The sequence below is a fragment of the Eubalaena glacialis genome, chromosome 5, assembly GCF_028564815.1.
Source record: "Eubalaena glacialis isolate mEubGla1 chromosome 5, mEubGla1.1.hap2.+ XY, whole genome shotgun sequence".
NCBI lineage: Eukaryota > Metazoa > Chordata > Mammalia > Artiodactyla > Balaenidae > Eubalaena > Eubalaena glacialis.
The window spans coordinates 1552286-1567044 of record NC_083720.1 but is presented as its reverse complement, the minus strand read 5'-3'; the positions used below and the strand labels follow the sequence as shown (position 1 = coordinate 1567044).

The 14759-nt window shown below is 54.0% G+C and overlaps 1 protein-coding gene across 1 annotated transcript in view; it reads left to right on the top strand.

Moving 5' to 3' along the window:
- ZFYVE28 (zinc finger FYVE-type containing 28) overlaps positions 1-14759 on the top strand; it is a 113898-nt gene that overhangs the window by 65233 nt on the left and 33906 nt on the right. The window contains exons 5-7 of the mRNA XM_061191054.1: positions 635-724; positions 2387-2476; positions 9752-9853. Of these exons, the coding sequence (XP_061047037.1) occupies positions 635-724; positions 2387-2476; positions 9752-9853 (282 nt within the window). The remainder of the gene's footprint in view (positions 1-634; positions 725-2386; positions 2477-9751; positions 9854-14759) is intronic.

The following is a 14759-nucleotide window of genomic DNA, read 5'->3' as shown; positions in this document are numbered from 1 at the left end:
GGAGGACCCGGCACTGTGGGGAGGGGCCTGCGCGGTGTCCACAGACACGGAGACGCTGGAGGTAGATGAGGAGCAGGACCCCAAAGCCCGTCCACGGTGGCCCGGTTAATGAAAACTGTCCGTCCTGTGCCGTGTGGGCCCCAGAAGAAAGTCAGGCATTCCAGCCGGTTCTCTAGGGAGTGGGCGCCACAAGTGAGCTTTATAGCTTCGGCCGGCTTCGTCTGCTCCACATCTTTCCAACTGAGCTTTCGTAACAAGAAAAACTAGTTAGTGACAGAAAAATGTTCTCACCTGGGGAGTGGGTGGAGCCCCCTGGCCCTGCTCTGCGTGGGGGCCCAGGGGTTGTCCGTCCGCCCTAAACAGGGTCATTCACTCCCTCGAGGCTGGGGACCGTCGCGGCAGTGGCAGTTCCAGGATGGGCAGGGCTGTGGGACCCAAGGAGGTGCTGGTTGAGGCCTGACCCTGGGAGGAGCTTTGGCTCAAAATATAAACGGTGATGCTGGGGGGGTGTGTTTATGAAGCTGCTGAGATGCGGCCAGGCTGCAGTTGGAGGGACCTCATTTGGTTGTCAGTTAAGACACCCTTGGTTCCGGGAGACACCAGGTGGCCCTCACTCCCTTCTCTCTGTTTGCAGCTACGTGTCGGCCATGGTGCCCGTGAAGTCCCCCCGGGAGTACTACGTGCAGCAGGAGGTCATCGTGCTGTTCTGTGAGACGGTGGAGAGGTGAGGCGCCCCGGGCCTGGCGAGGGCAGCACCCGAACAGGGGCATCATGTGCATGTGCCCCGGGGCCTCCACACACACACCTGTTCCTCAGCCCCGGCGTCCCCTTTCTCTGGGCCCACACCCTGCAGGTGGAGCTCACATGGTTGAGAAGGGCTCCATGCTCACCTCCTCTCCTCCCACACCTCCGTCACTCCTCACCTCCTCACTCCTCACCTCCCTCACCTTCCTCACCTCCCTCACTCCTCACCTCCTCACTCTTCACCTCCCTCACCTCCCTCACCTCCTCACTCCTCACCTCCCTCACTCCTCACCTCCCTCACCTCCCTCACTTCTCACCTCCCTCACTCCTCACCTCCCTCACTCCTCACTTCCCTCACTCCTCACCTCCCCACTCCTCACCTCCCTCACCTCCCGCACCTCCCTCAATCCTCACCTCCCTCACCTCCCTCACCTCCCTCACTCCTCACCTCCTCACCTCCCTCACCTCCCTCACTCCTCACCTCCCTCACCTCCCTCACTCCTCATCTCCTCACTCCTCACCTCCCTCACCTCCCTCACCTCCTCACTCCTCACCTCCCTCACCTCCTCACTCTTCACCTCCCTCACCTCCCTCACCTCCTCACTCCTCACCTCCCTCACTCCTCACCTCCCTCACCTCCCTCACGTCTCACCTCCCTCACTCCTCACCTCCCTCCCTCACCTCCCTCACTCCTCACCTCCTCACTCCTCACCTCCCTCACCTCCCTCACTCTTCATCTCCCTCACTCCTCCCCCCACCTCCTCACTTTCTCCCCTCCTCTCACCTCCCTCATCTTCTCACCTCAACTCCTCCTCTCCTCACCTCCCCATCTCCTCACCTTTTCCTCTCCTCATCTCCTCACATTTTTACCTCCTCACTCCCCACCTCCTCCTTTCCTTTCCTCCACTTCTCTTCCCTACAGGCCAGGATGGAACCCTTGCTGAGCTGGGTTTTGGGGGTGAATCATCAGTATTCTCATCATGGCTTGTATGGGGCATGTGGGGTCAGATTTGAAGTCAGATTTTGTGAATAGACTTTGGGTCTAAGATTTAACCTAGAATGTTCTTTATATGTGACTGTGCTTCAGTAGTAGATAAATTTTGAAGCTGTCTAACATCACATCGTAATTTTGTTAATATTAAAGACGGATTATTCACTGTTATATGCTGAGAGATATTTCAAATCACCCAAGAATAAGATGACAGGAAATACCTTTTATTTAGAACACGATGATGCCAGCAGCGCTTGCTCATGCATGTAGAGAAAGCGTCTCGTATGCCTGCGAGAGAGAAGAAATCCAGCAGAGCAGTTCGGGTTTCTTGGCGGCGTTAAATGGTTCAGAGCAGTGTTCCTGCTCCACGTTTATTCCTGCCGCCTTGGGTGCCTGGACAGCATAGCTGTCCTCACCAGCTCCCCTCGGCGAGCACCTCTCACTCACCCCTGCTTCTTCCGTCAGCGGTGGGGTCGGGAAGTGGGAAGATGGGGGAGGCCGAGCGTCAGCCGCCTGTGCCGGACCTTGCAGAGCGGAGCTCGGCCAGCAGCTGGCCGCCGAGCGCGGATGTGGGTGAGGGTTGCACGGCTGCCTTCCCCTCCCCCGTCTGGTCGTGGGTCGCCCCTGCTCACTCTCTCCCTCCCCTGCCAGGGCCCTGGACTTCGGGTACCTGACCCAGGACATGATTGACGATTACGAGCCAGCCCTCATGTTCACCATCCCCAGGTTGGCCATCGTGTGGTGAGTGTCCCCCTGCCTGGGACGGTCGTCTCTCAGAAACCTGGCAGGATTGTTGGGTCCATGGTGCCAGGCCCCTCTGGGTGGTGGTAAGTGGTACTCGTACCCCGAAGGTGGCTGCTCAGCCGCCCCAGAGCAGCTGCCAGGTGGTCCTGCCCTTGTCCCAACAGCCGAGGAGCTAGGTGTTCCGAGTGCCTCCCGCTCAGCCAGCCTAGATGGTGCGGGACGGGTGAGCATGACAGCCACGTGCGCTCCCAGCCCTGGGGGGAGGCCCCCTCGCTCAGGCACAGGGGACCCAGCAGGGGCTGTGGGAGCGGCTTTGTAGGGACGAGAGGCGAGGTGCCCCTGCTCCCCGCAGGAGGATGTGTTGGGCGTGTTTGGAGGATCCCGGGCTTGCAGGGAGGTGGAGCCTGTTGGGTGAGGGGCAGGTGGGCGGCGGCCGGCCTTGCGATGGGCTGGGAGCACGGCTGCTGAGAGCAGGGGGGCGCTGGGTTAGGCCTCTGGGGTCCGTGGCCTCAAAGGTGTCACGGCAGCGCGTGGGGTCGGCCGTCACGCACGCTTGGCGGGAAGGGCTCGGCCACGTGCTGAGCGTTGCGGAGCCTCTCAGAGCCAAGGTCAGAGCCCAGCTGTTCTGGGCTTGGTCCGCTGCTGCTCAGCCGCACCCGGACTCCCAGACGGAGACCGCCTTCCCTCCCGCCAGGCGAGGGAGCGTGGGGCGGGGGGCCGGGGGCCCGGGGGGCCGCTGGGGCGCAGCGGTGCAGCTAGGCAGGGAGCCGGTTGTAGGTGTGGATGTCAGTGGACTGGCCTGGGGGGCGTGGGGTGGACACAGAGGCACGGGCCCTGGGGAGAAGTCGCTGCGGGAGAGCGCCTCCTGCAGCGGGCCCGTGGGGCGGTGGCAGCGCTGCAGGGTGGGCCAGCCTCTGGGACAGAGGGGCGTCGCTGGGCCGCAGGGAGCTGGGCGAGTCGTGTGCCGCGTGCAGGAGGGGTGGGGAGCAGGCCGGGCAGACGACGCTGGGCTGGGCCAGAAGCGTCTTCCACTGCCCGGGACTGTGGAGGTGTAATGGCAGGGAGCCTGACGTGCCGTGAAGCGCAGAGAGGACTTGGCGATGAGGGCCCGGGGGGGCGGGCAGGCGGGGTGGGGCTGCCAGTGCCCAGCGTTTCGGGGAAGCCTGAGCGGCCGCCTCCGGGGTGCAGGGTCAGCGCCCCGCACTTGCGTCTTCCCTTTGGGCTTGGGGACCGGCCTGGCCCCCACCTCGCTCTTCCTGGCCTCACTGTGCTCCAGAGCTGCCTTCCCTCGGGGAGGTCTCTGCAGTGGTCTTGGGAGGAGCCAGAACCTGTCCAGAACCTCCCGTCAGTTTCCACTGTCTTAGAGGGAACCTATTCTAAATCTCGGGGGAGGGCTAGAGACTCTTAGACAGCACGCCCATCTTAAGATAAAAGCGAGGACGTTGAACAGAAACACGTGTCTCTGGGTTTCCGTGCTCGAGTCCGTGGTGTGGGCTCAGCTCTTTGCGGCCCAAGGCTAGGGTGTGCAGGATGGTGCTGTCCGGCCTCGCCGTGCTCACCGAGCTGGCCTTCCGAGGCCACTTCTCCCTGAGTGGGGTCACTGGGCCGTCTCTGCTGACCTCAGGCCACCTTCTGACACCTGAACTTGTCTGGGTCCTTGTCCTGGGAGTGCCCTGGGCAGGGCCTTTTTCCTGTCGGGCACCTCCTGGAGGCCTTGCGTGGGGTCCTCTCCAGCTTAGGCTGGAGGGAGGCCTGGAAGCGGAGCCGCGGGACCTCCGAGGTCATGAGGGGAGGCTCTGAGTCACAGCGAGCAGAGGCTGGGTCTGAAGTTGAAGTGGAGGGGGAGCAGGAGCCCAGAGTCTGGGGGGGGCTTCACGGCGGCCACTGAGAAGCCCTCAGGCCCCCTAGAACCCCCAGCTCCCCATCAGAAGCAGGTCTCCAACCTCGGAGCCAGGCTGAGGGTCTGAGGGTCTGAGGAGCGCCAGGCTTAACCAGAAAGAGTGGGGAGAGCTGGCTTGTAAGCAGCTGGTCCTAGAGCCAGCCGCCCCCTTCGGGGACGCTCACAGGGTCCCTGCGGGACCCACGGTGCCGCCACCCGGCTCCCTCTCTCCATTCTTCATTGCCCACAGTGGCCACTGCTGCCCAGCTTGGGGCCCAGGACTCACTCCTTTCTGGATTCACCTGTGAGCATGTATTAAGCGCCTACTGCATGCCGGCTCTGTGCTTGTCCCCAGAGATATGGGGATGACCGTGAGGGAGGCGCACACGTACACAAGACAGGCAGTTGCCATGGAGTATTCTGGATGCTGGGATGCGGTTGGGGGTTTGGTGCAGGGACCCTCTGGGGTGGATCTCTTCTCCCGGGCCAGCGAAGGTTCCCCTCCAGTCCCCTGGCCCACCTGCTTCTTGGCAGCCGAGGGCTCGGGCCTTCCTGTGGCTCCAGCCCGTGGGAGAAAAGGCGAGTGTGGACAGTGCCCCCTGCCCGGCCCTCCGCAATCTCAGGGTCCCCTCCAACCTTCCCTCCCCGCCTCACCTGCAGCCCACTCGTTCCCTGGTGCTCACCACTTCCCGCACAGGGTGTTCACATGTTTCCTCCCAAGAGATTACTTTTAAGCCATGTTATTGAGATAAAATTCACATAGCATTTGACTCACCCATTTGAAGTGTACAATTCAGTGGTTTTTAGTCAATTTGCAGAGTTGTGCAACCGTCACCACTAATTTCAGGACATTGTCATCACTGAAAAGGTACCACTTACCCCTCAGCCATCACCTCCACCCTGTAATCCCATCTCTCTGTAGATTTGCCTGTTCGGGATATTTCATGTAAATAGGATTTGGGTGACTTTTGTGTCTCCCTCATGGGCCTATAAGTGTCACGGGGCCGGGGTGCTCACCCGCATTCACTCAGATGTCCTTAGTACCTGGCAGGTGGTAGCACAGTGAATTTTCACAGAATTTTGTTGTGCTGATCTGACAGGGCACAAATATGAATTTGTAAAGTTTTTCCCTGAAGTTTTACTTTTCATCATAAAAATTTGATGGGGGTGGTAGAGATCCAGAATTAAGGGATTGATTAAAAATGATACTCTAGCTATCTAAACAACATTAAGGATGAATCCCAAATGTCAGAGAAGAATTCCTAGTGTATCAAGTACAAAAATCGTCACCAAACAGTGTGTCTCTACTAAATTTCTGAACATGATAGGTATAAGTTTTGTAACAGAAATCAAAGCAATAAATGTTACTTTTTTATTGTGATAAAATATGCATGACGTAAAACTGACCATTTTAACCCTTTCTGAATGTGCACAATGGCATTAAGTACATTCACATCGTGCAACCGTGTGTGTGTGTGTGTGTGGTGTGTGTGTGTGTGTGGTGTGTGTGTGTGAGTGTGTGTGTGAGTGTGTGGTGTGTGTGGTGTGTGTGGTGTGTGTGTGTGTCGTGTGTGTGAGTGTGTGGTGTGTGTGTGTGTCGTGTGTGTGTGTGTGTGGTGTGTGTGTGTGTGTGGTGTGTGTGTGTGGTGTGTGTGGTGTGTGTGTGTGTGTGTGGTGTGTGTGTGTGTGTGTGGTGTGTGTGTGTGTGTGTGTGGTGTGTGGTGTGTGTCGTGTGTGTGTCGTGTGTGTGGTGTGTGTGTGTGTGGTGTGTGTGTGTGGTGTGTGTGGTGTGTGTGTGGTGTGTGTGGTGTGTGTGTGTGTGTGAGTGTGTGTGTGTGAGTGTGTGGTGTGTGTGGTGTGTGTCGTGTGTGTGTGTGTGAGTGTGTGTGTGTGAGTGTGTGGTGTGTGTCGTGTGTGTGTGTGTCGTGTGTGTGAGTGTGTGGTGTGTGTGTGTCTGTGTGTGTGTGTGTGGTGTGTGTCGTGTGTGTGTGTGTGTGTGTGTGGTGTGTGTGTGTGTCGTGTGTGTGTCGTGTGTGTGTGTGTGTGGTGTGTGTGTGGTGTGTGTGTGAGTGTGTGGTGTGTGTGTGTGTCGTGTGTGTGTGTGTGTGTGGTGTGTCGTGTGTGTGTGTGAGTGTGTGGTGTGTGTGGTGTGTGTGTGTGTCGTGTGTGTGGTGTGTGTGTGTCGTGTGTGTGTGTGTGTGGTGTGTGTGGTGTGTGTGGTGTGTGTGTGAGTGTGTGGTGTGTGTGTGTGTGAGTGTGTGGTGTGTGTGGTGTGTGTGTGTGTCGTGTGTGTGGTATGTGTGTGTGTGGTGTGTGTGGTGTGTGTGTGTGTGTGTGGTGTGTGTGTGTGTGAGTGTGTGGTGTGTGTGGTGTGTGTGTCGTGTGTGTGGTGTGTGTGTGTGTGTGTGTGAGTGTGTGGTGTGTGTGGTGTGTGTGTGTGTGTGGTGTGTGTGGTGTGTGTGTGAGTGTGTGGTGTGTGTGGTGTGTGTGTGGTGTGTGTGGTGTGTGTGTGGTGTGTGTGTGTGGTGTGAGTGTGTGTGTGTGTGTGTGTGTGTGTGTGAGCGCGCGCATGTGTGCATGTGTGTTGGTTGCGTTTCTCTGGAGAACTCTGACCAACACACACGTGAATCTTTTTCTTTTCCTTTTTTTTCTTATTTTTAAATTAATTTTTATTGGAGTATGGCTGATTTACAATGCTGTGTTAGTTTCAGGTGTACAGCAAAGTGAATCGGTTACGCATATACATATATCCACTCTTTTCTAGGTTCTTTTCTCATATAGGTCATTACGGAGTATTGAGTAGAGTTCCCTGTGCTATACAGTAGGTCCTTATTAGTTACCTGTTTTATATGTAGTAGTGTGTATATGAGGAGGTGAATCTTTGTCTTCTGAGATTTGGTGGTGGATTCTTAGATTTGACACCAAAAGCGTGAGCAACAAATTTTTTAAAATAATACATTGGACTTTATCAAAATTAAAAATCTGTGCATCAAAGGACATTACCAAGAAAGTGAAAGACACCTAAAGAGCGGGGGTGGGGTGGGGTGGGGCGGGCCCTCCATGCCGGGCGTGCTCCCCCGGCCCACGTGAGCTGGACCTGGGCCGACGCCTCACCATCCCCCGCATTATGCCGGAGCACCCCCGGGCCCAGCCACGTGCCTGCCAGGCTCCACTGTGGGGCTGCCTTGCATGCACGTGGGCTGTGTGGGCTGAGAGGGTACGATGCCTGGGTCACCAGCCCTCTGGGGCTGAAGCTCTCCCTCTGATGGCTTGTTTCCAGGCCTGGTTCCCCCCCGTCTCCCATCCCCACCCCCGCCCGTTGCATCAGCACCCGGACCAGCTGGACACTGAACAGGTGTCTGCTGAGCTCCTCCTGGGACACGAAGGCCAGCCTCACCCTTGTCCTCAGGGGTGCCCCGTCATGGGGACGCAGAAACGTGGCCGCCCCACCACCTCCTCTCTGCCCATCCTGGCAGTTGGCGGCACTTCCCGGGAGGGAACCCTGGGTGCTTGGGCGCATGGGAGCACCGCCGGACAGAGCTGTGGGGACGGCCTAGGTCTCCCGATCCCCCATCGGAGGGGGTGGGCACGGTGGCTTTAGGGGTCTGTGCACAGAGCTCTCCTGCTGAATGGATTCTTTTCCGGGGCTCACAGCTCCATGAGGCCGTGCTGGGCAGGAGGGCCCCTGCTTGCTCACTGGGGGGCAGCCCAGGCCTCCCCAGGACCCAGGAGAGGAGACAGGGTCCCTCCCTGCCCCCTTCGCTGCTTTCTGAAAGAGGAGATGGCCAGGATTCCCCAAACTCGCCTTTCTTCTGCCTGTTTTCACTCTGCCTTTGCGCTGAGACCACCGCATTTACCCACCAAGTTAAGGCTCTGTCTTGGGAAATCGTCCCTCAAACACGGTTAATTGAACCATGACCGTTAGCTCATGGAAGATCCGTGAAACAGCCCAGAAGGAATGGAGGCCCAGCCGTGCCCAGGACACAGGCCCTCCCGCTGCCCAGGCGAGCCGGCCTCTCCTCGGGGCCTGGAGGCCGCTGGTCATGCTGGTCGCGGCCAGGTGTGCCCCAGGGGGGCCTCACAGCCCATGTTTCTCCTGTTTTTAGAAAAAAGGGAGATCTTTTTGCCCATGAAACCGACCTTCTTTTAGGGGAAAAGTCTCCTCATTCAACTTTGTTTATCAGTTTTTCTCACTGAACTGGATGTTTTCCAGAACTAGTGGGGGCTCCCAGCTGGATGGGTGACTGGACCCTGAGGCCTGAAATAAGATCCTGTTCATCCTCAGAGCCGGGCTGGCGGCTCCTCATTTACACAAACAAGCCCTTGAGGCACCGATCTGTGCTCCATGGGGCCGCGAGGGGACAGGCCTGTGTTCATGGGTGGACGGTCCCTGGGCACTCGAGAGGTGCAGGAGGCATCCAGAGAAGGGTCCTCAGGGATAGGTCCTCTCTCCAAGAGACGGGTTTGGAATGATGGTCATGCGCCTGGAGATGGGTGGGGCTGTGGCTACGGAGGTGAACACGGGACTCCCCCGCGGAATCGGGGCGCCCGGAGCTGGCATCTGAGCAGAGTCAGACGGGCCGTGGGGCCCAGTCCAGCGAAGGAGGTCCTCTCGAGGCACGGGGATGCCCAGCAGGAGGGTCCATCCTGCCTGAGGGGTGACAGGAGGCTGCTCCAGTCTTGAAGGGTGCCTGACCGTGGGCCAGAGTGCTGGGAGGGGAAGGGGGCTTTGGAGACAGCCTGGAAAGGGTGGGAGTGGCTGGGACACGACATTCACAGCCTGGCGGGGCCGGGAACTGGGAGAGGCTGTGGCCAGTGTGAGTTGGAAAGTCTCGGGCAGCCCCTGGACCTGGGGCGTGTGGACGGAATGAGGGAGAGGTGGGAGAGCTGGGAGGACAGCCTGCAGGATGCCGTCTGGAAAATCTCGCCCTGTCTGCGCCGTGCTCCTGCAGGACCCACACCCCCAGGGGCCAGCCCTGGGGTCAGGGCTCCGCGCTGGTGGGAGGGCTGGGCTGGGCTTCACCTCCAACTCCTGTTTCCCTTTTGGAGTAGATGGTTCCAGGGCGAGTTCTCACAAACCTCTGCATTTGTGGTATATTTAAACACAAATCCAGTATTTCCATTTTCAAGGAGGCAACATATCTTGATGCTGATTTATCTGATTGCAGCTGGGAGGTGTGCAGACGTACTTTTATCATTATTTTATGATCCCTCAAACAAACATAGGTTAATCAACTTCGAAAGAGGATAAAATCTGGGTAATAATTTTCACTGCTGTTTTCTAAACTTATTTACGATTCGATCGCAGAGCGGAAGCGTGTGCGGGGTGTGGTCTGGGCTGGCCACGCGGCTGCAGGACTTGACGTCAGGCTGGCTTTGTGTCTTGGATGCAGTGGCCTCGTGGTCTATGCGGATGGACCCCTGAACCTGGACCGCAAGGCAGAGGACATGTCCGAGCTCTTCCGTCCCTTCCACACGTTGCTGCGGAAAATCAGGTTGGGGGGGGTGGGTGGAGTGAGGGAGAGAGGGGAGGGGAGGGGAGGGCGGTGTTTACCCCTGAGCCCCCTCCCTTCTGTGACTGGTCCTGGGGGCTGGCAATGACCTCTCTGGACAAGGCTGGTTTTGCTTTGCCTTTACTGGACACCTCCAGGCTGGGTAGCTTGTCCCTGCTGAGCTTTAGAGGGCGGTAAACCTCACACTTCTGTGTGAGCTAATTCTTTACCTTCTGTGCACCTTGGGGGTGCTGGGACCTTGGTCTCTGTCGTCGGCTCCTGGTTTCTACTGTTTGGAGCTCCTTTAACCCCACACCCTTCCTCCCTCACAGAATAAGTTCTTTGTTCTTGGCCAGTAGCGTTAAGACCTTTACGCAAATGTCCGGTCCTAAGACAGCAGCTGCCCTGGCTAATGGCCTGGAAACCAGGCCCTCTTCTGCTTTCTCACAGAAACGTCTCTGTGGCCCTGCGAGACGGATGGCGCCCATCTTACAGGCGAGGCCCTGAAACCGGGGTGGTGTGGGCCGGACCAGGGCCACACAGCCTGTGAGGGGAGGACGTCCCCCTGGGCCAGGCCACGCCCTGCACATTGGCTGGGGCTGGGGCCCAGCTGGGGGCTGTTACTAGTTCTTTGACTAGTTTAGGGGGTGAAGTGCTCAGTTCTCTTGAGTGACCAGCGGGCGCCCGCATGCTGTGGCTCATCCTGCCCACCCCCCAACCATCCCTGGGTGGCGTTGGCACCATCTGTGCTGTCCTGTGGGCTTGTGACATCTGGCCTGGGTAACCGAGCTCTGCCCTGAGGGCCTCCCTTGCCCTTCAGCAGCCGGCCCTCCAGCCAGCACCCCTGACCTCAACCTTCCCTTGAGAAACCTCACGTCAAGTTGTGTGGAGCCCTCACTGCTGGTGACCTCTGTGAGCTGACAGGGCCTGGCTCCTGCGGGGATGGGACAGCAGGGGGCTGTGGCCGCATGTCCTCTGAGCACCTCCCTGGCCCCGTGGTCTCAGATGCCAAGGTCTTTCCTACCACGGTCCCTGGTCTCCGAGAAGCCCCCTTCCCAGGCTGTCGGTCCGGGGCTGACCCCGTGGACCCCTGCCACGCCCTTCCTGGGTCTGGCGGGACTTCCTAGCCCAGGGTGGCTTTCCTCTGCTGGTGCCTGTCCTTTCTGGGGGCCAGAGAGCACAGAAGCCTGCTCCAAACTGCCCTTTGCCCCATCATGAGCCAAACGTGCTCTGAATCCAGTGAGGAGTGACCCAGGGGGTCCTTGGAGGGTCAGTGGGCTCAGGGTGGCAAGCCACAGTTGAGTGTCCCTAGCAGGACCTGACCCTGGACCCAGAGGCCGAGGCTCCTGCCCTCTCTGGGTGTCCAGCTGGGAGAGGAGACAAGGAAGGAGGGGAGAGGATGGACGATGCTGGGCCAGGAAGGGAAGTGCGTGGCCTGGGCCACGGCTGGGAGTGGCCATGGGGGGAAGGACGGGCGCAAGGAGGGGAGGGGGAGGGGGAGACGCCAGATGCTGGGGACTTGGGCAGGGGAAGAGTCCAGAGCGTCAGAGACGTGTGACATACTCAAAAGTCTGACGCACGTAACTGGAGTCAGAAGGAAGGAATGGAGAGAACGGGCAGAAGCAGTATTCAAAGAGATAATGGCCAAGAGTTTTCCAAAATTGAAGAAAAATCTCTGTCCACAGATTCAGGAGACTGTTCAAGGAAACTACAAGCAAGATGAACACAAAACACATCTGGGTATATCACAGTAAAATTGCTGAAAACAAAGAAAAAACCTTAAACACAGCTAGAGGAAAAGGACATAATACTTTGAAAAGAGTGTGCATCAACAGCTGTCTTCTCAAAAACAATGGAAGCCAGAAGGCAATGAAATGATATATATTTAAAGTGCTGAAAGCGGGACTTCCCTGGTGGTCCAGCGGTTGGGACTCCGCACTCCCAATGCAGGGGGCCCGGGTTCGATCCCTGATCGGGGAACTAAGTCCTGCATGCATGCCGCAACTAAAAGATCCTGCACACCACAACTAAAGATGCCCCATGTTGCAACTAAAGATCCCCTGTGCCACAACTAAAAAAAAGATCCCACATGCCGCAACGAAGATCCCACATGTGGCAACGAGGATCCCTCGTGCCACAACCCAGCGCAGCCAAAATAAATAAATAAGTAAATATTTAAAAAAATAATAAAGTGCTGAGAGAAAATAGCTGCCAGTCAGGATTTTACAACCAGGAAAAATATCCTTCAAAAATGAAGGTGAAATAGTGGGTTATTCAGAAACACGAAGCTGAAGAAATTTGTTATGAGCAGATTGCACATAAAGAAAAACTAATTGGAATTCTTCCTGCAAAGGAAAAAAATCTCAGATGGGAATGTGGAAGCACAGGAGAGACTTAAGACCCTGATGTGAATGAACATAAATGAATCTGGGCTGTACAAAACAATAATTGTCTTGTGGAGTTTAAATTATATACATCATAGTTTAACATTTGAAAATCAGTTTTTCTGTATTAATTTTTTAAAAAGGAAGAAAAACCAAATCATTTTGAAAGTTACAGAAAAATAATTTGAAAGATTAATGCCTATTTTATGATGAAAACATCTCTTAGCAAATTAGAAATAGAAGGGAATTTCCTTAATCTGATAAGAGATACACACATATGCACACACATATGAAGTTGGACCCTTACCTAACACCATATAAATATGAATTAACTCAAAATTAATCAAGGACCTAAATGTAAGAGGTAAAACTACAAAACTCTTAGAAGAAAACAGGACAAAAGCTTCATGAGAATGCATTTTGGCAGTGGTTTCTTGGATGTAACACCAAAGGCACAGGTAACAGAAGAAAAAAATAGACAAATTGAACTTTGTGAAAATTTTGTCCATCAAAAAACACTACAATAGAGTAAAAAGGCAACCCATAGAATGGGAGAAAATATCTGCGTATCATATATCTGGTAAGGGGTTAGTATCTAGACTATATTAGAGAACTCCTAAAACTCAACAACAGAAAGCCTAACCTGATGCAAATGGGCAAAAGACTTGAATTGACATTTGAAATTGACATTTCTCCAGAGAAGATATATGAATGGCCAACAGCACGTGAAAAGATCCTCAACATCACGATCGTCAGGGAAACGCAAATCAAAACCACAATGAGATACCACCTCACACCCATGAGGAAGGCTACTATCAAAGAAATAGAAAACAAGTGCTGGGGAGGATATGGAGAAATTGGAACTCTTGTGCACTGTTGGTGGGAGTGTAAAATGGTGCAGCTGCTGTGGAGGTTCCTCAAAAAATTAAAAAAGAACTACCATATGATCCGGCAGTTCCTCTTCTGGGTTTATACCGAAAAGAATTGAAAGAAGCATCTTGAAGAGATATTTGTACACTCGTATTCATAGCAGCATCATTCACAATAGCTAAGACATGGAAGCAACTGTTGACGGATGGATGGGTAAGCAAAACATGGTCCAGCCATACACTGGGATATTATTCAGCCTTAAAAAGGAAGGAAATTCTGACGCATGCTGCAATGTGGATGAACTTCGTGGACATGCTAAATGAAATAAGCCAGTCACAAAAAGACAGATAATGAATGATTCCAATTACATGAGGTCCCTGGAGTCCTCAAAATCATAGAGACAAAAAGCATTACTGTGGTTGCCAGGGGCTGGGGGAGGGGAGAACAGGGAGTTATTGTTTCATGAGGACAGAGTTTTAGTTTTACAAGATGAAATTGTTACAGGGATGGATGGTGGTGATGGCTGCACAACAATATGAATGTACTTAATACCACTGAACTGTCACTTAAAATGGTTAAGATGGTAAGTTTTATAAGTATTTTATCACAATAAAAAATTTAAATATCATCTACAATGGTGTCAATAAATATTAATTAGCATAAATCTGAGATGTCTAAGACCTCCACTGAAAGTTACAAAATGTTTTTGATACAAAATTTTAAAGACCTAAATAAATAGCTATTCCATATTCAGGGAGTGGAAAACTTAATATTGAGAAGATATCAGTGATTCTCAAATCTATGAATTCAATGCAACCTCAATCAAAATCCCAGGAGGTTTTTTCTTTTGCAGAAATTGACAAACTAATTCTAAAATTCCTATAGAAAGGCAGGGGGCCTAGAATAGCCAAGAAGAAAAAGATTGCTGGAGAAAAAGGACAAAGAAGAAGAATATTATTTATCTGTTCTGCTCTTGATGGTTTTTGGGTAGTTTCCAGACGGTGCTGGTGTGACCAAGCTTGGGAATGTATGTGTGCATTTCTGCTGGGTGTGCTTCATTTAAAAAATGAGCAGAGCTGGAGACACTGCCTGCCATATAGCTGTAGTCGTACTGGCAGAGATGTAGTGCACGGGGTGTTCAACGGAACAGAGGGTCTGGAGCGACCAACACATGATTCATGACAGAGGTGACAGAGCAGAACAGTGGAGAATGGTTGGCTTTTTCCAATGAATGGCTGAATCAGTAAATATCCATACGAGGAAAAAGATCCTTAATACACTCATATGAAAACATCAATTCTAGGTAGACTGCAGATACAAACGTGAAAAGTAAAAGAACGTTTTCAGAGGGAAAAATCGAGTACATCTTTGTGATCTTGGAGTAGGCAAAGATTTCTTCAACAGGGCACAAAAGCACTAATCACAGAATAAAATGACATTTTGAACTTTACTGAAATTTAAAACTTCACAGTTTGTCAAAAGACACCATTGAGAGAGTCAGAAGTCCGCAGAGTTGGACACAACATCCAATAAAGAGCTCAAATCCACAATACATAAAGAACTGTCAGTCGGTAAGAAACAGACAGTTAACCCAATAAAAAATGGGCAAAAGTCCTGAACAGGCACTTCAGAGAGGCTGTCTAAGGGTCCATCAG